Source organism: Dermacentor andersoni, chromosome 11 (assembly GCF_023375885.2).
Source record: "Dermacentor andersoni chromosome 11, qqDerAnde1_hic_scaffold, whole genome shotgun sequence".
NCBI lineage: Eukaryota > Metazoa > Arthropoda > Arachnida > Ixodida > Ixodidae > Dermacentor > Dermacentor andersoni.
The window spans coordinates 1,570,947-1,593,711 of record NC_092824.1 but is presented as its reverse complement, the minus strand read 5'-3'; the positions used below and the strand labels follow the sequence as shown (position 1 = coordinate 1,593,711).

At 46.8% G+C, this 22,765-nt stretch overlaps 1 protein-coding gene across 3 annotated transcripts in view; it reads right to left on the bottom strand.

Annotated features, from left to right (window-relative positions):
- The window catches only part of LOC126517808 (receptor-type tyrosine-protein phosphatase kappa-like), a 472,380-nt gene that overhangs the window by 139,077 nt on the left and 310,538 nt on the right, over window positions 1-22,765 (bottom strand). For 2 of the 3 annotated variants that reach the window (XM_055064334.2, XM_072285643.1), the window contains 3 exons: window positions 19,280-19,377; window positions 18,319-18,345; window positions 16,668-16,784 (listed from right to left, as the gene is read on the bottom strand). In XM_055064334.2, the coding sequence (XP_054920309.1) occupies window positions 16,668-16,784; window positions 18,319-18,345; window positions 19,280-19,377 (242 nt within the window). The remainder of the gene's footprint in view (window positions 1-16,667; window positions 16,785-18,318; window positions 18,346-19,279; window positions 19,378-22,765) is intronic. The other variant, XM_050167603.3, reaches the window with a different exon arrangement.

Sequence of the window (22,765 nt, the reverse complement as noted above, 5' to 3'; positions counted from 1 at the left end):
ATACCGACGCACGAAGTCCATTCGCAGTCTAAGGACAGCCTGGCGCGCTAAAAAAATGCAACGTCACCTATAAAAACTGGAATCCGAGCTATAGAGAAAATATTGTGCCTCCTGACCCCGTAACCCGCTGCCTCAAATATCGAGAACTGTGAGAGGACTACATTCTGTTCCGGAAAAACGTTTCCCGTTCGAGGCCCTAGTGCTCTTCTACCACCGATGTAGCAGAACATGTCTGTGCTATGATTGCAGGACAGTCAACAGGACGAAGTTCCCTTGCTTTTAAGTACGTTCCAGGCACACAGAATTCCCGCATGGATCTGCTGTTCACCACTCAAGAGCTCGACGTTGCACTTATGTAATCAATCGTAATCACAGGCCCCGATATATATATATATATTACCGTATATTGGCCACATCTGGAAGTGACGCGAAATGCACTGCCGCACATCTTCAATGAGTCCTGGCAGGACGGTAACGTTCTTCAACAATGGATGATCCGTCGTCTGGTACCGCTCCTCAAACCTGTCAACTTTCCTCTACAGGTTACTCCATACCGCTCGATCGCGCTGGCTATTTGAATTGGGGAGGTGATGGAACAAATGGCCCTTGCCAGACTTGAATAGTACCTGGAACGCTATGAAGATTACCTCGACACCATAGCTGGCTTTCGACGTCACTGATGCTCCATTGACAACGTCATCGATTTGGTTACGTATGTTCAGCGTCAGAAGTCGCGTAGGCGACTTTCTGTCACCATGTTCCTCGACATCGAAATAAGATATGACAATGTTCTTCGTGGAGCTACATTATAGGCTCTGGAAATGGTTGGCCTCGGCGGTCGACTCTGTCGTTGGGCACGCAGTTATGTATGCGGTCTCTCTTTGTGAATAGCGAAGACGGCCCAATCTCCAACGCTATACACACACCTTGGAGTACCGCAGGGTGATGCGTTGAGCCCACTATTCAATCTCGTGCCCACTGCTCTCACTGAATGCCTACAAAATGCGGTGAAGTTGTCAATCTATGCCAATGACATCTGCGTCTGGCCATCTGGTTTGACGCGCCCTCATGTCCACGCAAGGCTGGAAAAATCGGCGACGATGGTAACGACGTACCTCAGTCAACAAGGTCTCAGCATTTCTCCTGAAATATGTGCATTGGTGGCATTTAGCTGGAATTCAATGACATCGTATGCCACATCCATCGACGGACAAAATACTGTCACAGCCTAGTAGGAGTAGCATAGGGCGTAGGGCGTATAAAAGCACTTTATCAGAGCAGTCAACGCGACGTCGTTGTCGTTTCTGTTTTTCTACCCGCGCACTATTTCAGCGCCGTTTTCATCGCCCGGCACATACCCTCGGCGACCATATAGGATGTGGCATTTTATTTTATTTATACACATAACCTACAGGCTCCAACTGGAGTATTGCGTGAGGGGGATAAGAGAAACAACATGCAGCGAAAGCACGAGTAAATAGCTAACAACAAATCACACAAGTGAAAAAATTGAATAGATGAAGACGCCGATTAACATCAAGCAAACGAAGAACAACAACACCCTGGACGATCAGAAACGCGCATGGCTTATCGAACTCCTGGCAAAGAACTGCAAACGCATGTATATTTATAAACTGCTTCCAAGGAGCGAGAATGACGACAGTCAAGTCACATGGTACAAATGAAACGTATGCGCATAACTACGGAATCAATTTTTTTAATGCTTCTCTAAACGAGTCCAGACTATTAATTTCAAATATGTGGCTTGGAAGATCGTTCCAAGCTGCTAGTGCCAGAGGTAATGCAGATTTGTTAAATGCATTTGTGTGGCCAAACACGTGCGAAACTGTGAGCGTTATATAAGCGGCGAGATGTGCGAAATGGGCGGGAAAAGGGTATTGTAGTTGCGTGTTAACTGTGAGTGATTTTGTGCAGTAAGAAAAGCAGAGCTATCGTACTTCTAGATTCAAGAGATGGGAGTGATAGTAATTTCAACATAGTAGTAACGCTAGAATGCCTACTGTCATCTTTCGCGATGAAACGTGCGGCACGGTTTTGAAAAAAATTCGAGAGAATTTAATAAATATTCCTGATGTGGCGACCAGATGGCGGAAGCGAATTCGAGATGAGGATAAACAAAGGTTCTGTACGCTATTTCACGAGTGGCTGAAGGGGTTTCACGTAAGTTTCGTTTTAGGTAACCAAGTGTGTTAGATGCTTCTGCTGTAACATGTTTTATATGGGCCTTCCATTATACATTTGATGTAATATGAATACCGAGATATTTGTACAAGGGGGTGACAGTGACAGCACTATTAAGCGAGTAAGTGTAAAGAGAGTTATAACTGCGAGTCGGACTAGTTGGAACACATTCATCTTAAAAGATTTTGTGCGCAAACAAACAGGGACGAAGAAGAGCAGCAACACAAGGACGAGCGCTTTCTAACAACTAGGAGTTGTTAGAAAGCGCTTGTCCTTGTGTTGCTGCTCTTCTTCGTCCCTGTTTGTTCGCGCCCAAAAACTTTTAAGATAAAGAGATTTAGTTTTATTTCGGCTGATGTTCATTAATTTGCATTTTTCTGCATTTAGTGACATTTCCCATAACCTGCACCAGTTTGTAATTTTATCGAGGTCTTTTTGAAGAGCGATGTGGTCGTCGGGTGTCTTAATTTGGCGATAAACTATGCAATCGCCAGCAAATAATCGGATTACTGGTGTTATGTTGGATGGAAAATCATTTATGTAGATGAGAAACAATAGCGGACCCAGCACGCTGCCTTGAGGTACACCAGATGACACATCGGCCAAGGAAGAAGAATGATCGTCAGTAAACGTAAACTATTTGCGGGATGTGAGGAAGTTCCTTATCCATGATATTGTAAGGCTGCTTAAATGTAATGATGATAATTTGGCTATCAATCTAGAGGGGGGAACGCGATCAACGGCTTTGGCAAAGTCAATAAAGACACTAACAATCTGGAAACCATTGTCTATGTACGTGAATAGCTCGTTAGTGAATTCGATTAGTTGAGTCTCACAGGAAAGTCCTTTCCTAGAACCGTGTTGCTTTAGATAGAAGAAATTGTTAGCTTCTAAGTGCTGCAGAATATCAGATGCTATGACATGCTCTGGTAATTTACATGGAATGCTTGTTAATGATATCGGTCGGTAATTACTTATCTTACTTTTATCGGCAGACTTAACTATGGGAATGATTTTCCCGATTTTCCAGTCACATGGTAGTTCCCCTGTGGATAAGGATTGCTCAAAAATGCATGATAGGATGGGGGCTGTGTATGTGGATGCATGCTTTAAAATTTTATTATTTGTGCCATCAACGCCGGCTGAGGTTGAGACCTTTAGTTTTTTAATTAGAGATAAGATGCCGAAGGCATCAATCAATATTGGTGCCATATATCTGTAGTTTATGTCTGCGATTGCGGGAACAGTAGAGTAATCCTCGCGTGTAAACATCGAGATAAAAATTATTAAAGCAACTGAGGATTCTTCTGAAATAGGCGCTCCAGTATTGTTTTGGAGTGAAATTCGGTCCAAGTCTTTTCGAGGAGAAATCAGTGCGCAGAATTATTTAGGGTTATTTTGTATCATGGATTGGAGGTCATGTGAAAAGAATTTGTGCTTAGCGCTACGAATGTTACAGCAACAATCTTTTTCGGATTCTTTGTTTTAACCACGCCGCTGGGGTTCCTTGCCGCTTAGTAATTCTGAACAGGCATCTCTTTGTATTTTTTAATGAGCGTAGCCTCCTGTGATACCATAGTTTTGAGCTAGGTTTCCCGACCTCAACAGGCCGGGAAACCAAATTAAGTATGAACGATCTGTATAAATTCTCTAAACCTATGTTGATGGCAGTGAAATCAGCCTTCTTATAATTAAATATGCGCTTAGTTGTCGTGGTGCGTTTGTATAAGGGTAGTCCTATTGTAAGGTTCACGAGTAGATAATCACTAAAACCAGGCATCAAAGAAACTGATGCAACTGTTTCAGGGATGGATGTGAAAACGAAGTAAAGAACATTATTGCCACGGGTAGGTTTCTGAATCATTTGCGCTAGAGAAAAGTCTAGTGCAAGCGCTACGAAATCGTTGGAGTGTTGGCAGGGTGACGTTAGGTTAGCCCAGTGAATTTAGGGACAATTAAAATTACAAATAAGAGTATTTTAGCTTTAGAAAATTTCGTAGTAATTTCGCAAGGATTTTCATACAATTAAGACGTCAACGTTTCTGTGCTGCCTGGTGGTCCATAACATATTCCGAATACGTTCTTAGAATGCGAAGATGGAACGCAGACCCAGGTTATTTCAAGTGGGTGTGAAATTTCAAGTGGAAAGGCAGTAATGTTTTTTACGGCTATCAATACCCCGCCGTCCCTTCTTCCATCCCTGTCTTTTCGATAGATGCCGTAGTCAACTGATGGTTGCAGGATTTCGTAATGAGTGATATCGGAGTGGAGCCATGTTTCTGTGAGTAGTAGAATATCACAATTGCTGGTTTGTAGATGCGAACAAACTTCGACACGTTTTGGGAGTAAACTGCGCATATTCGTGAAAGATATCCAAATATGCGCTACATCATTATGGGCACTTGGATTACGAGGTGGATGACAATCTGACGAGAATGCCGGCCTTTGAAATTGCTATCTAGATGATTGAATAACGCTGTAAGTGTAAGCGCAGTAAGTGAACACGGTATTCGCTTTCGGCAGTGTATCGACGGCTAGCTTAAACGGGACATTTTTGGACTTCGCCAATTCAATTAACTTTCTTCTGGCTACTCGTGTTTGCAATGAAAAGTCTTCGCGAACAGCAAAATTTTTATTTTTGAGCATATCTTTTTTCAATCACTCTTCCATTATCCTTGAAGAAGGTGAATTTCGTAATAATCTGTCTACATTACCCACTTGATATTTGCCAAGACGATGGCAATGGCCAGAAGATGATGATGGCCAAGACGATGACGATGACTGCACGGTGCACTTGCGAAGATTCAATTGTAACGCCAAGCTCTTTTGAAAAAACATCAATGACTTTGCCTTCTGACGCTGACCATGTTTCATTGGAATTGACGGGGATGCCATAAAAGAGGAGATTAAATCGCCTTAGTCGATTTCCCGTATCATCGCATCTCCATTCAATAGTCTTAATTTGCTCAGATATTGAATTAATAGCTTCAGGCGAGCAGAGTGACAACAAATCTTGCTTACCTTTTTTTTATTTGCCCCTACTTTGGAAAAAAAGGCATCCTCCCGATGCACCTACCTCCGAAGGCAGTGCACAGACGGTGCAAAGTTGACGTAATTAGGAAAAGTATGGCTTCATACAAAGCACGTGCACAACCTCGGACAGATGCCGCCTGCCTTTGGAGTAGTCATGACTGTCGCGGACAACTTCGTAATTCATATCGCTGATGCGGCGCAGAACTGTATACGGCCCGAAGTATCTTCGCAGGAGCCACTCGGACAGCCCCTGCTGACGAATAGATGTCCAGACCCACACCTGGTCACCATCGTTGTATGTGACGGGTCTGTGCAGAAGATTGTAGTGTCTGGCATCGGATTCCTGTTGTTCTTGGATTCGCAAACGCGCAAGGTGCCTGGGTTCCTCTGCGCGTTACGTAAACTCCTCGGCACCAGTCTCCTCTTCACCGCACTCGTGTGGCAGCATTGCGTCCAACATTGTTGTCACTTCCCAGCCGTAAACGAGGCTGAAAGGTGTCAAGGATGTTGTCTCTTGGCGAGCCGTGTTATACGCAAATATAACACACGGTAAAATCTCGTCCCAGTTCTTGTGGTCGACGTCGATGTGCAAACTCATCACGCTGCCAGAGTCTTATTCAAACGTTCTGTCAGCTCATTGGTTTGGGCTCAGTTGTCTTGCCGCGTAGGGCTTTGCGGCGCTGCCAATCCAGGCATATCTGTATGTAGCGTTTCACGATCGACGTAAGTCTCTGCCAGTAGTAATTTAGTCTAATTCTTGCCAATGTGCGGATGTAGCCCAAGTGACCAGTGGTTGGCTGTATGTAGGTTGTCGACAGGCATGTAGGACTTCGCCGCGAAGAAATGTGGGAATGACGAATAGGTAGCTGCTGCCACTAGGTGAAAAGTTCTTTTTATAGAGAACGTCATGGAGCAAGCAAAATAAATGCAGCCGTCTGGCGAATAAACTCGGCACGCTGCTTGTTCTTCCCTCTGAGTAATCGAAAAGAGGAACTAGTTCTGCATCCTCGCGTGGCTGGCGTGCAACGGCGACAGGGCCTAGCACACCTAGAAAAGCCGCGTCATCATCGTCGCAGTCATCAACTGCAGTCTCAACAGGAGACAGAGAAAGGCAGTCGGCGTCGGTGTGTCGTTTCCCCAATTTATATACAACCGTGAAAGCGCAAGCCGACCAGCTGGAGCTGTTAAATTAGTCAGCCAGCAAAGTGCATGGCCATCACTGACAACGGTGAAACACCGACCATTCACATATGGCCGAAATTTCAGGACGGCCCACATCAATGCGAGACATTCTTTTTCTGTACTGGAGCCGTTAGCCTCCATCCTTGATAGCGTCCTGCTGGCGTATAAAGGAATCACTCTTTCGGTGCCATCCTGCCGCTGTACAAGCACTGCGCCAAGGCCGTCATTACTCGCATCGGTATGAAGAATCGTCAGAGCGTTTTCATCAGAGTGTGCGAGCACGGGAGGCGTCTGCAGCCGTTGCCGTAGATCGTGAAATGCCAGTTGCTGGTCGTCACCCCACACGAAGGGGACATCTTCTCTGGTGAAACGTATTAATGGCCATGCGATGCGCGAAAATTCCGCAATAAACCGTCGGTAGTAGGCGCAAAGGCCCAGAAATGTCGCACGACCTTTTTATCTGATCGTGTTGGGAAATTAGCGACGGCAGCGATTTTATTAGGGTCAGGTCGGACACCTTGACGACTGACAACGCGACCGAGAATTGAACTTCTTGAAAACCAATATGGCACTTTTCATGTTTAATAGTGAGACCAGTTGAGCGTATTGCTTCAAAGACCGTCTTTATGGCGCGTTCACACTGGGGAATTCGGCGTCTACAGGGAACGGAATTCTCCTGTCGCCGAAATTCGCGTCGTGCACACTGCTTGCCCACAGCGCCGCCGGAACGCGATACAGAGCCATCTACCATTTAGGACGCTCACCTCCAAGCAAGCGTGGGATATTCCGGATGTTCCCGCGACACGAAACTAGAGGGCACTGGAATGGGAGAGCGAGTCCAGCGAACGGTTTGGCAAGCGCCGATGGTGTTGCAAAAAACGCTAAAATTGCTGCGGCGCTGCCGTCGCCTCCTCCTTCAGCTCCGCCTGTTTCGACAGCGCCCATTGGCTGAGGCGAGCTGAGTGGCTGTCGTCTGCTCGACGTACCATCGTTGTCATGTCGTTAGCATTGTTTCCGTCGCTCTTTCTCCATTTGATTGACTGCAATTCGGCGGGGAAGAAAATCACTGTCCCACCACCGAGTACCAGAACTTGATGGAGCAAAGTGAAACGCCTCTCAAAGCTACCTGCAGCTGCGGTAGGGGTCTCCGACGCGACAAGCGTCCGACCGGCGTGCGGAGCCGCTCTTTCAGGTGAAGGCGACGGTGGCGCCACAAATTTTAAATAAAAAAAAAAACCCTCTGCAGAAACTCCGCCGTGGGACCACTCCCCCTTTCCAGTACACCCTATCGAAACTGCGCAGTTATCTCTGCTCGCACAGAGTTCGCGTGTTTTTATTCTGGCCGCTTCATCACTGCTAACCAACGACAATGAGGAAGTAGCTTAGCTGAGCAAGAAGTGTCAGCACTGCTAGGCCTGCTGGCAAACACCTTTCTGGCGATGCGTGACGCGCAGAAGCATTCGCCGAAGAGACGACGCCACCGGCGCTAGTAGGGTCGTCCTGCTTTGCAAGAGCGCGCGAAGCTTGATCACGCCGGCTTGTCATGTCGCGTAGTCCTTGTGCTTCACGTGGTACTTGTCGAAAAGGATGGGGTTGTTACGCGCCAATTCGATGAGCATTTGCGACGTCGCGACGCGTTCGAAGACTGCGATATGACAAAGGAGTCGGGCTTGGTCGCCATCTTTTCAACTGCTGTGTCGCACTCCGATTTGTCCGCGGTGAGGGAATTCGGCGGCAGCGGCCGCAAAAATCGGTCCGGGAGCGATAGGAGCGGAAGGAGATATTCCGGCGTATCTCGCCGCCGCCAAACTCGGTACCGCGCAGCTCCAGACACCGAATGTTCCAGTGTGAACGCGCCATTAGTCTCCGTAAGTGTTCCTCGAACGTGGCGAAGAAAACAATCACGGTGTCCTGGTACACCAGGCAGGATTGCCATTTGAGACCTGAGAGTACCGTGTCCATTAGTCGTTGAAACGTTGCTGGCGCAGAACACAAACCGAAGGGGAGCACCTGAAACTCATGACGTCCGTCGGGGGTCACAAAAGCCGTCTTCTCACAGTCTCTCTCATCAACTTCTATTTGCCAGTAGGCGCTTTTGAAGTCCATCGACGAAAAGTAACCTGCCTTTCGTAGCCTGACCAGTGAATCGTCGATGCGCGGTAGCGGATGGACGTCTTTCTTTGTGACCTGGTTGAGTTTTCGATAGTCGACGCAGAAGCGCAGGCTACCGTCCTTCTGTATCACGAATACGACAGGCGATGCCCAAAGACTCCTAGATGGCAGAAGAACCCCGTCCTCAAGCATCGCCTTCACTTGTGTTTGTATTGCCTCGCGCTCTTTCGGTGCTGCACGATAAGGATTCTGCCGAATCGGTCTAGAGTCGGCTTCAGTGACAATACGGTGCTTAGTGAGCGGCGTCTGGCTGACTGGTGACGAAGATCAGAAGCAGCTCTTAAGCTCATCGATGAGCTCAATAAGGCTGTTGCGTTCGACGGGCGATAAGGTGGGACTGATACCAATCACAGGGGCAGCACGGTGGACGTCACGTGCTCCATCATCATCATCACCATGATCAGCCTGGTTAGGCCCACTGCAGGGCAAAGGCATCTCCCATAATTCTCCAACTACCCCGGTCATGTATTAATTGTGGCCAAGTTGTCTCTGCAAACTTATTAAACTCATCCGCCCACCTAACTTTCTGCCGCCCCCTGCAATGCTTCCCTTCCCTTGGAATCCAGTCCGTAACCCTTAATGAGCATCGGTTATCTACCCTCCTCATTACATGTCCTGCCCATGCGCATTTCTTTTTCTTTATTTCAACTAAGATGTCATTAACTCGTGTTTGTTCTCTCACCCAATCTGCTCTTTTCTTATCCCTCAACGTTACACCCATCATTCTTTCCATAGCTCGTTGCACCATCCTCAATTTAAGTAGAACTCTTTTCGTAAGCCTCCAGGTTTCTTCCCCGTAGGTGAGTACTGGTAAGACACTGCTATTATACACTTTTCTCTTGAGGGATAGTGGCAACCTGTTGTTCATGATCTGAGAATGCCTGCCAAACGCACCCCAACCCATTCTTATTCTTCTGATTATTTTCGTCTCATGATCCGGATCCACCGTCACTGCCTGCCCTAAGTAGATGTATTCCCTTACCACTTCCAGTGCCTCGCTACCTATCGTAAACTGATGTTCTCTTCCGAGAGTGTTAAACATTACTTTAGTTTTCTGCAGATTAATTTTTAGACCCACCCTTCTGCTTTCCCTCTCCAGGTCAGTAAGCATGCATTGCAATCGGTCTCCCGAGTTACTGAGCAAGGCAATATCATCAGTGAATCGCAAGTTAGTACGGTATTCTCCACTAACTTTTTTCCCCACTTCTTCCCAATTCAAATCCATGTAATTCAGATCAAATCACATCAATTTTATGCTCCAGTTTACATGCTGGATGGTCATTTTGGGGTAAAAGCTACATAGCTAGCTTGACGTGGCCCAAAACACAAGACAAGGCAATAGTACAGCAAGCAGTGCGTGTACATGTACAGTGATTCACATGTAATTTCAGCGATAACTGTACTTCCTCATGAACGGAAATACTGAATCATTATTTCCATCACGGCAAGTTACCTGCATTTGAAAAAGTTTTCGCTAAGAAAACGAAACAGGTTGTACAGTATACACTCATAACGATACACAAAGGCAGAATAATAAACACACCGGATGCATTACAAGTAAACAGAGTATGAGCGGAGTTCTTTCCTGCTGAAATTGTCAGTATGCTTGTATTTGTTCAAAGGGGACCGTAGGTTATGTATTAACGATTGATGTTTATACAGTGTTTTGAAGTATGGAATGGACCATATCTCATGATTTCACGTCTTAGCATTAATGCGACAACACTCTAATGAGGATAATTGCGTTATGTAGTTCCTATAGTGCATATAGTGCAGTATGTAATAATCGAAGCGTGTATAGGTTATCAAACCGTATAATGCTGTACTTAAGGAACGCCTCTCTGGTGCCTGGATAATAATGTATATTTCCAACACACCAAATTATCTTCTTCTGTAACGTAAGAACTGTATGTATGTCAGTTTTGGTGGCTGTACACCATACTAGAAAGCAATAATATCAACTTGCGTTAAATGCTGCATTATAAATCTGTACTTTGGCTGTTACAGGAAGTATAGTACGACATCGTGATACAACCCCTGTCACGGAAGAAAGCATTATGAATTTTAAATTCTATGCACTGCATTTTAAAGGAATTTTAAAGAGTTTTATTAACGTCAACTGTTTTTATTTTATGGCCTTCAAAAGCCATGGTATTGTTTAGCTGTAGCAACCTATTCTTGGAGCAAAAATAATTTAGTTTTAACAGTGACAGTAACAGGAATTCGAATGAAGGCACAACTCTCACACCAGCTCCCAAGCAACATCCATTGCTCTTGCAGTTTGAAAAATACAATGACCATACACATCTATTGAGTGATTGTTCTACCACCGTGATTGGTTCTGCAGGATCAGTGATTTTCCCAACGAAAGTCACCACCTTGAAGTTCAAGACATCCCATCGGACTACATCGACAGCCGCGATGCTTGCTTGTCGTCGTAGCACACTTCGCATAACTCGAGAGGAAGCACCTCAACAATGGGGCATTTTCAGTAACTCCAAGGCAGCTCTACATTGCTTGGTTTCCGCCTTACGCCATGGACCTACAAACAAACAGTGCTAGAACTCCGAGTGCTCCTTCACTGCCTTGTCAAGCAAGGACAAAACGCAACATTTCAGTGGCTCCCTAGCCAATGTGGCATAATGGGCAATGAACATGCCGATGAAGCTGCTTCATATGCTCATGAAGAGGGTGTGCATGAACCAATCCCGCTGTCGAGAACAGACACAGCAGAAAATTTTCAATTGTTTCCATATGATGCCTTACAACAGTTGTGGAACATACCAAAGTTCAACACACACGTATACATCGACTTGACCTCTGTCTGCAACTTCATCCTCCATCTCGACTATGGCAACCCGAAACAACAGTACTTTATCGATTGTGGCTTAGCGTCGCATTTACGAAGTCGTTTGCTTACCGCATCGGATGAGTGCCGCGTGTGACAACTGCGGCCGACGAGTTAACTATCGAACACGTTCTTTCCCATTGTCCCCGACGCAGCGCATACAGGTAGCCACTCGCGACCGCGCTGGCGCGTCTTGATGACCGGCCGCTTTCGGAGCAGACAGTTTTGGAACGCCAACCTATACAGTCGTCACACCACAAGACAGTGAAGGCACTCTTGAAATCTTAAGTTCGAGTGGCCTATTGGAACACTAGTTCTCATGGACGTTCACAACCTTCGCTATCTTTTTTTCTTTCCTTTGCTTTTTTTCTCCGTCGTTCTTTCCATCTTTCATTTCTCCTCACCCTTCCCTCAGTGCAGAGTAGCAAGCCAGAATGTTATCTGCTTAACTTCCGTGCCTCTCCCCTTCCGTTGATTTTTATCCCTTTCTCGATGAGATGCTGAGGGAGACCTATAGGCACAACCAAGTACAAGTTGTATGGTAAGGCCATCCCATCCCATTTGTTTATATATATATCTCTCTCCTCTTTGCGACTTTCGGCTGTAGGTCATTCGATCAGTAATGAACATCAGTATTTGGAAAACTGGTCAAGCGCAAATTTAACTGATGCGCAAGAAACTGTATGGCGTGATAAGCATCTGTGAATAATTTTATTGTGCTGCACATATTTCCAGTAGAATATTGGCACCACAAGATTCCTCCGTCGTCAAGATAACCACCACTGGATAATGCAGAGACGAAGCCGACTGCGCTTAATATGCAAGTCACATGTCCGTTCTGGCTTCTTCTTGCATCTCTGACAGTAGTTCGGCATACTTCTTCATCTGAAGACACTTTCCACGTTGGCATGAAAAGCTGCCTCTGCAGCTTGCGGAATCCCATAGGTTCGATGACTTAATGTGAAATAATCCTCTCGCCTCCCTCTGTGTCACCATAACCACGTCATACACAGTAAGAATATTCAAAGCTTTCTATTGCTGGAGGTTGTGCGGTCTAAATATGAAAATTTGTTGCAGAAACGGCAGCGCTCAATGCTACCTAGGGACACGTGGTATCGCAAGTCGTAAAAAGCAATAACAGCTGTTTTTTGAAAGAGTGCCCACAAATCGGCCTGTCACCATAGCGGGCAATGTAAACGCTGCTTTTACCTCTATCACGCGTTCCCTCAACTCTGCCCAGCAGACTTGCCTTTTCAGTAAAGTTGTGCGTTTTAAGAGCTACCCTACCGTCCATAGGTACTTTTTAGGAACCAGTTCATCAAGATTTTTCACGCTCCGAGTTTGAAATGTGGCAGTGGAAGTGTAGGGGGTTTCGAAAAAAGGAAGCACACCTCCAGCAGTTTCTAGCCTTCCCTTCTAATCTCTCAGCTGTCATTGCCCTTCAGGAAACTCACGGACTAATCGGCTTCCCAGGTTATAGTGTCTATCAGAACAATAAGGTCTCCCGGCCTGATACGGCAATTCTTATGCAAAAGCACCTCACTGCCAAGCACTCCCAATTCGACAGCGTCGATATAGAGCACGATTTTTTAGAAATTATTCGTCGCAAAAATAATGCATCTGGCCTTTACATTCTCAATATCTATAGTCGTCCACAAGACAAACATCACCGCTTTGACTCCCTTTTCGCTCAAGCTATTGCCGCTGCCACCCACCACCCCTCGTAATTCTTGGAGATTTCAACGCACCCAACCATTTGTGGGGTACTCCGTTTCTACTCCTAAGGGCAGAGCCCTATGGATCCACATACAAGACCACAGACTCACATTACATAACAACATCGATGCACCAAACAGACTAGGCAATAGCGTAGCTAAGGACACCTCCCCCGATCTTACGCTTACACACAGAATCCAACAAGTCACATGGCACAACTCACAAGTTAAGCTCGGTAGCGACCATCACATTACCATCACACTACAATTCAAGCACAAACCCTTTGCACCGAAACGCCTCAGCCTTACCAATCGGTAAAATTTTCGAGAGGCCCGCCAGATATCTGCTCCCACAAAGATTCAAGACATTTAAGAATGGGTTCAGCAACTATACTCAGAAGACCAGACGCACACTACCACTCTGCCCCCCGAAACCGCTCTCACTACGGTTGATTCCAAGCTTCTGCACATGTGGGAAGCCAAACAGTCTCTTCTCAAACGGTGGAAGAGGCAACGGTTCAACCGAAAACGAATACTCAGAATTGCCAAATTAGACCTCCAGATCCTGGAGTACGCCACACATCTGGCCTGCCAGCAGTGGGGCCAGGTATGTGAAAGCAGGCATAACAACCTCGATAACAAGCGCACATGACAACTCTTGCGACACTTATTAGACCCTACCACATCGCGCACACACCACAACCATAGCATAAACAAACTGCTACATGCACACAAAAACAATCTCAACCGATTCTTCGACGACCTCCGCCATAAACATCTGCCTCCCACTCAGAAGTATGACATGCAAAAATATATTGGCGAACCCAACGAGCTACTTAGCCCCGCTATCACGGAAGCAGAGGTTCGCTATGCCCTCGCCACCCTGCGCACAATGTCAGCACCAGGCCCGAACCTTATTAACAATAAAATACTCCGCAATCTAGACAACTCTGTCACAGCCATCACGGCGTACTTCAATCACTGCTTTGACACTTGCACCATCCCTACTTCGTGTAAAGATGCCAGGGTAATTTTTATCCGAAAGCCAAACAAACCACTCAAGACTTTTAATCTCAGGCCTATACCATTAACCTGTTGTCGAGGTAAAACACTCGAACACGTCATCCTCAACCGACTCAGTAAATACATGGAGGACAACAATCTTTATCCATCAGAAATGGTAGGTTTTCTAAGATCTCTCTTATGCCAAGATACCATGCTTCGAATGAAGCATGACATCATTACACCCAATAGCAGTCTAGATACGCAAGCAATTCTCAGTCTGGACCTCCACGGAGGCTTCAATAACGTTTCACATTCCACCATCCTCCGAGAGCTTAATCTCATTGCGGTTGGCGGAATGACATATGACTACATATGTACCTTCTTATCCAATCGTACCGCAACGATACACATAGGCACAGAGCAATCCCTTTCATGCGCTTTAGGTAGCTACGGCACGCCCCAAGGCTCAGTGCTGTCCTCTTTTCTTTTTAATATTGATATGATGCCGATGGCGCAAGCAATGCGGTCTATTCCCGATCTCAAGTTTTCAGTCTACGCCGATGACATCACTCTTTGGACGACTGGCGGCTCCGATGAAGAGATTCAAGACACTCTACAGGCCGCAGCAGACGCCGTCGTGGCTCATGCCGGGGCTATGAATCTCACATGCTCCCCTAAAAAAATCCGAGCTACTTCTTCTGCCATCCCACCGGGGGGCAGGAAAACACATATCTAGTATACAGGTCATCCTAAACCACATCCACGTTACTAGAGTGGACAGGCTCCGCGTGCTCGGTTTACACATTCAAAGCAACCGGCCCAACACATATACCCTACATACACTCCACACCACAGTCGATCACACCCTGCGCCTTCTGGGGCGAGTTTCCAATAAACATGGCGGACTAAAGGAGGCCGAACATCCCCGCTTGATTCAGGCCTTCGTTATCAGTAAGATTATATTCGCAACACCATATCTACATTTTCTTAAATCAGTATCAGATAAGATCGACACTCTTTTACGCAAAATATATAAATTCGCTCTGGGGGTCCTTATACGTACCTCCACTGAAAGGCTAATGCTTACTGGAACTTTCAACACACTTACGGAACTCACAGAAGCCCACCTCACATCCAAATATACAAGACTTTCTAACACCGCAACAGGCCGACACATTCTACAAACTCTTTCTATCACTCCGGCACCCATCATCAAGACTAAATACACAATTCCACATCACATACACAAGAATCTCTGCATCCCTCCACTTCCTAAATACATGCGCCCTGTGCATCACAAACAGCGCAGGAGGCAGCGAGCAAAGGCTCTCCAAAAACAATTCTCCACCTCTAAAGACGTGCTCTATGTTGATGCCGCCGAATATGGGAACAGAAATCATTACGCAATATCAGTCATTAACTCCCACGGCTAGGTCGCTGCGGCCGCCTCCATTCCTGGCTCTTCTCTGAGGAGGCGGAGAAAGCGGCCATAGCCCTGGCCCTCGCAATGCCAAATTCATCAATTATCGTTAGCGACTCCAAAGCAGCCATACATAACTTCGGAGCGCGTAGGGTCTCTAAGCCAGCCCTTTCTCTCCTCTTGGCCCATCCTTTCCATCAAACTGTGGCATTAATCTGGACTCCCGAGCATGCGGGGCTTGCCAAAACGAGGCGGCTGATGCCAGTGCCCGAGGATTTACAGTCCGGGCTCAGGCATCACATGTGTCTGACATCACCACGGAGGAGGCGCCGTCTACAGCGCGGGATCGACTTATTACTTGCCTCGACATCTGCCCACACTACCGATTAGACCGCTTAACCTTTCCGCCACTCATGGGAAAATCCCCGCGTACGTGTGAAGTTCTGTGGCGACAGCTACAGACTCGCACCTTTCCGTCCCCTTACCTCCTCCACCGCATTCATCCCGCCATTTACCTTTCTCCCTATTGTAAGTTCTGTGTCTCTCCGAAAGCAGACTTAAACCACATCATATGGGGGTGCCCTAAGCACCCCTTTGCCACTTTCCTCAAGCAATTAATATCTAGTGAGGAGCAGTGGGAGGCTGCCTTGCGCAGCTCCAGGCCCGATCTTCAGGAGGCCATCCTGGAGTGGGCTGAGAGAATAAAGGAGGCCTACTTCAAGTAGTTCCTCCCCCCACCCTCTATTCCATTGCCCCCTTCCCTTTAAAGAGGGATAAAGTTTTTCGTCATCATCATCATCATCTAGCGCACAGTTATTCTCAGTACAACGAGGGCGAAATAAATGAATAAGCCCTGGGTGGTTGAGCATTCGAGGATTGTAGCAGCAGAGATCGTAGGACACAGACACAGAAAGGAATGAACAGACGCGGACGTCTGGACGGCTGCTTAAGGACGGCAGCGCCTGGTTGTCTATACTTTACACGTGCGTAAGCGGTAAGATAAAGTGCCAGGATCTCTGCTTCCAAGTACGATCTGTCGCGTAAACGGCTGACACTGAGGGCGTATTTTTGAGGGCTGGACAGCGCAAACCTTGTGGACTTTGAAGGTCCGGATGCTGTAGTCGACGAACACCTCCTCGGACACCAGCGTCACCATGATGTCGCCATACTTGCTGCAGGTCTCAGGCCAGTACCGCTCAACCTTGCGCTGCACCACGAAGACAGAGTGAAAAAAAGAAGCGGCGTAACGAAAGCCGTACTTGCTAGATGCATGCACCTCAACGCCGATCAATAAATCCTCCGAGTGTTCCGTAGCAGGCAGACGTGTTATGTTTTAGAATTGTTTGAAAGAGTAGAATTTTGAGCCAGTTCATGAAGCATATTTGACTGCGCTGAAGCGCATGACATGTGACGAAATGAAGACGAAATATTACAAAAGGACTTCTTCTTGGGCAAGTTGGTGCTTAGATTTCCTAGGTATACGCAATATTAGGACGCTAATAGTATCGGTAAGTGTGACAAGGCGCATCTTCCTGCGCAGTGTAAAGCCTGTCGTCGTACGCCATGCTTTGAACAAGTATTGATTCTTGGCAAAAGTAGGGACCAAACTGCAAGGCAGTTATTGGAAGCGTGTTATATTACAAAAAAAAAAGGTCTGATTGTGTCAGCCATGCATCTATCGTACTATATTCCGCAGATATGTGCTTTATCCAAAGCATGTTATCATGACCATGTTATTCTGTCACAGCTTGGGTCCCTGCGCATCAGCGGAAGTTGTCTTTTCTTCTATACGTTTGCTCAGGCTGTCATTAAACAGTTGGTAGTTTGGCGCATCACTGTCTTCCTTTCTTCTGCCCCTTTTCAAGAAATGTAGTTTGCGCCACAACGTATACCTAGGAAGACGAAATAGACGGGACAAGCACTGGTCCCGTCTGTCTCTTTATTTCGTCACGTGTCTTGCGCTTCACCGCAGTCAAATACGTATTATATAGAAGCAGAACTTTTTGTTGGGCTAGTTGGTGCATGTTACTGAAGTACTAAAGCGCCAAAAAGACGACACAGGAAGAGACACGGACGAGCGCTTGTCCGTGTCTCTTCTTGTGTCGTCTTTTTGGCGCTTTAGTACTTCAGTATGTATTATATACTTAGAAAGAAACAGTTGCTTTGCAGTTGTTCTGCGTACCTGCTCTGTTTGGAGCGTTTAATTAGGGCTCCATCGCTAGCTGCGAAGTTAGCACACTTTATATATCAGCGCTATCTAGCTGAATGTACAGTAACGTGAATATGAAGACCACTAGTTGCGATGTTTCTTTTATCCTTTGTTTATTACCTGGGTACCCATTAGTTACGGATGAGTGATTACGTGCAGCTGACCCAAGCCTAAAATTGGCATTAAAGAATGGTGTCCCAAAACCTAATAAAGGAATCACTCTTTGTGGCACTCTGTCTCACACGCTTTGTGAACGCCAAGAGAAACCAGCCAAGTAAGAACAAAAGGGCGAGAAAGCACGCGGTTGGCACACGGTTAGTAACACTGAAAACGAGTGCGACACGACTGGTGACTAGACGACATCGAAGGAGGGTGATTGCTGTCGGGAATAATTTTGATGCATTGACGTCACCTCACATTTCCGTTCTTGTTGTGCAGTGCAGCCGAAATCATCCATAAAAACAAAGAAACGCACCCGTGCTGAACGAGCATAGCCGAGCGTGAGCGTGCGAAATAAAAATTTGGCACTCACTGAGATGCCCGTGGTTATCCTGATCGGCTGCGGTCCGTCCGTCCGTCCATCCAGAGAGCACAGGGATAATAGAGGAGGGCGATTTTTAGACAGATAGAAACCAGAGGAGATCGCAGAAGGGCAGCCTCCTCGTTCCAGGTGCGTTTGCACTCCGATGATGCACTTCAGCAAGGCGGCAGGTCAAAAAATACAGCCGCCAGAAGAAAAATAAACCAGCGTTCCTTCCAAGTTGATTCATGGACCTTATTTTGCCACGTGTTTTCTGATCAAGATAAATCCGTGAGATATAAATTAAGAATAAGCGCGTAAGGATACACGTACACCTAGTTTTCACGTCTTGCGCAACAGACAGCCGCCGAGCGTTGTGAATGATTATTCGCCATTTGGCGAACCCACAGTGCTAATCTGTCTGGGGCTCTAACTGCCATTCGGAGTCAGGCGCAAAGAAGAAAAACACTTTCGTTTTGCTTCCAATTCTGTGCAGGATACCTCAACTGAGGATGCCACATTGTGATTTGTGCTCTTTCCTGAAGCACGAAGACTTGGAGAAAGAGCACAAATGAAAATGCACATTCGCTCTGAACATCACATCACCATATCTTAAACCTCCTAGTTGAACGGTGTCTTCTTCACACCGAAGGAGGTCGGTTCCTCGCCCGAAATGTAAGTAAAAGTGTTCCATAACGTTAGTCGTTCTTTTTGGTTTGAAGTCCTTGCACGCGAATAGGGTATGATACAAAAGACTTTTTGGTTTGAGCTAATATATAAACAAGGAAAAAGGGGGCCGTCCTGGTCTTGCCCGGAGAGTAAAAAAAGCCAAGCCCATGAAGTCCATAAGACTGCCGCGTATTCACTAGTAATTCGTGCAGCCTTTTTGCTGAAGTTTGCCTCTAAAGCATCGCTTCGTAATTTTCAATTACGAAAAGCGGTTCTTTCGGCGAACATAGCAAGTGCCAGCTACCTTTCCGTCTTCCACCAAGTTGGCAGCCATAATAAACTTGCAGATTTCCTCTTGCCACACCATGCGCCAGAAGTCTTGCACTGTCTTCTCCACTGGGCCTGCGCCACAGAGAAGCCACGCGATATCCGTCCATGAATGAGAATGTTACGCCAATTTGAAGGGCACCGCACTTGTCGAGGCATGCGCGAGCACCAAGCGCTAGCGTTTGTGTGTTTTAATATTTGTGCATTTCTCAAATGTGAGCTCCCTTTTCAATTAAAATGCCCACCAGTACCTCATGAGACGGTTATAGCACTGTGTCGTTTTTAACTACTAATATGGGTGCTGAGAACGGCGTCATGGAAAAAAGTTAGGAATACCGATTAAAACACAAAGAAACACAAAAATGGACACACACAACAAACCATAAACGAAGAACGGGCAATTGTACACGTGACAAATGTGCGAACCACAAAAGCCACATAAAAAGGAATTGATATGTATCTTCATTTACCCTGTGTCATCGGCTGTTTATATATATATTTCCACGCGCTTGGGCCACTTGCTCCCAGAAGACGAGGACGTGCTAACTCATGAGCTCGCGCCTTGGCCTTCTGTCGGTGCTGCGCTGCCCCTTCGATGACTCGGACTTCAACGACCTCTTTTAGAAATCGCCTGTAAAATAACGTGACATTTTTCTGGCGGAGGTGCGGGGTATTCTCGAGCCATGCAACGGAACCCTCCCAGGAGCAGGAACGCTAGACCGATGCCGGAGCTCACGCCAGTACACCGCGTCGGCCGGAAAATCCAAGAATTGGCCCTTGAGTTTGAGCCTTTATTTGCGAACGAGAACGACAGCGGGTATGGATGCTACATCCAATACTACAACTAACTGTGTGACGGCTACTCCGGTACCTCCTCATTACACGTTGCGAAAACCGCGCGTGCCAAGTCACTTCCATGGCGACCTTCTTAAAGATGTGGGAGACTGCCGGCGGGCTTCGAGCGCGTAGCGGTGGTCTACTTCAGCCTTTTGGATGGTGCTCGCAAGTGGTTCCAGAACCGCGAAGATGGCCTGACATGATGGCGTGAGTTCTGTCGCAGCCTCTTTGACACCCACGGCAGCTCCGATTGCCGGGAAGGAGCAGAATGGACCCTCCAGTCTCGCATTCATGAACCTAATGAGAGTGTGGCTATATACGTGGAAGGCATGGTGCGTTTCTTCAGGCGAGCTGACCCTACCATGCCTGAAAACAAGAAGCTGCGTCACTTGATTCGAGGAGTGAAAGAGCAGCTTTTTGGTGGACTCTTTCGTAGGCCGCCCAATACGGTTGCCGAGTTTCTTAGTGAAGCCGTTGCCATGGAGAATGCCGTGCCCCAGCACTCGCACCAGTAAGATCGGCAAGTGAATCTCTCCTCTGTTGCCAGTGGACTAGGAGTTCTGACGACTGGCGTCGAGTCGCTTCGCGAGATTATTCGATCGATAGTCCGCGACGAGCTGCGACAGCTGCATCAGGTGCAGCAGCCTCCAGCCAACTTAACAGCTACCGTCATGCGTGACGAAGTGCAGCATGCGATCGGCGTATCACGTGGCGAAGCAGCACTTCTGGCCACTCCACCACTTACGCGTTTGCAACTTCACCTGAACCAGACGCAGAACATACGCTGACGTTTTAAGAGGCCCCGTCCCGTCGCCGGTGACACCTGCTACTGTGAGCAAATACCAGAGTGACTTATGCTTATGCATTCGAGCACCCTATCCCAGGTAGCACCGACGCCACTACCTGCCATCACCCCGTATGTCAGGCAGCGGTTCAGCGCAGGCGGTTCCTTATTTTGGAGAGACCCGACCAGTTGTACGTAAATACGACATTTGGCCCGACCGACGACCGCTCGGTTACCACTGTGGTGAGGCGGCTCATGTCTACCAAGAGTGCCAGTACCGCCGCCTTGAACTTCAGTGGTTTCCTAATAATTCACCCTAGCCCCGTTTCGGACAACGGCCACCTGAGATTGAAGATTTTATCACCCGACAGCGCGCGCCACCGTCATCAAGGCGCCAGTCGCGATCGCTGTCACTCCGACCATCCTATTCGACAAGTCAGATTTCGCTAAGACGATCTCAGAGCCCTCGCTTGGAAAACTATCGTCAGCGTCCTTTCGAGGCGAGGCCGTTGACACTCGACGTGCGCATCACCTCCAATCGACGCGACCTCAGACCGACGGAGAGTTGACGACACCGGTGCCTTAGGCTGGAGACAAGTTTTCAATGAACTTCTTTTCAATGTGCTGATCGACGGTGGAAATGTTACTGCTTTAATAGGCACTGGCGCTGACTCCTCGATTATCAGCGAAAGACTGGCAACCACATTATAGAAAGTTGTTACGCCTTGGACGCACGTACAGACAGCTGGCGGACATGTCGTCAAACCACTTTGTGTGTGCACTTTTCGGGTACAAATTCAAAATTCTATGTTTCTGATGAGTTCTCTTGTTCTCCGAGAATGGTCCTGTGAATTGATACTTGGAATAGACTTTGTTCGAGAGTATGGCGCCATCGTCAACCTCCGCCAACGCTGTATTTCGTTCTCTACAAACAAAGCGAGGACACGAGACGCCTGCCGCCACAGAGCCGCTCTTTGAATTTCCGGCGATAGCGTAAGAATTTTTAAATTTTTTTTAATGTGCCCAATAACAGCTTTACGCCTTAATATTGATGCACTTGTGTTACATAAAGAACATAAAACCGAAAAACAAAACAAAATATCTCTAACATTGGTACAAGGTCCAACAAAAAAATTGAATTATTCAGAGATAGAAGTCAGATAATGAGGAAGTAGTAGAACTGGATATATCAAGATCATCACGCAAGTTATTTTGTTGTGCTTCAACACGTGTTATAGCGTTAGAGGTGCAAGAGCAATTCACGTAGAAAATGGTAGGATTACGCAGGTTAGGGCGACGCAAGCAGAATGTTACGTCTGACAGTAACCGCGGACAGGAGAAGTGGTTGTGAATTAATTTATACAAAAATAAATAATCACGGTATTTCCGCCTTATTTCTAGGAGTCTAATATTAAACATGCGCACTACACCCTCATAGGCCTAAAATACACGGTGTCGGAGAAATCGATCGTACAGGATACGAATGAAACATCGCTGAACACATTCAATTTTTGCAACATTGGTCAAATTAATACAGTTCCATACAACAGAACTAAACTCTAACTTCAAGCGGACCAAAGAAGTATACAAGAGAATAACGCAGTTCACATTCGTAAACTTTTTAGTCATCCTTGATATGAGGCCTAACTTCCTGTAGGGTACATTAACGACGCCTGAAACATGTTCTTCGGAAGTTAGCCGGGAGTCAACCAATATTCCTAAGACGCGCGTACTACTCGCTCTTTTCAGAGAAATGTTATCAAATCAGTACTCGTATAGTAAAGGGCACATATTGCGATTAAAGGGAACAAGTGATTTGTTTGGAATAATGCGCAAAAAGCT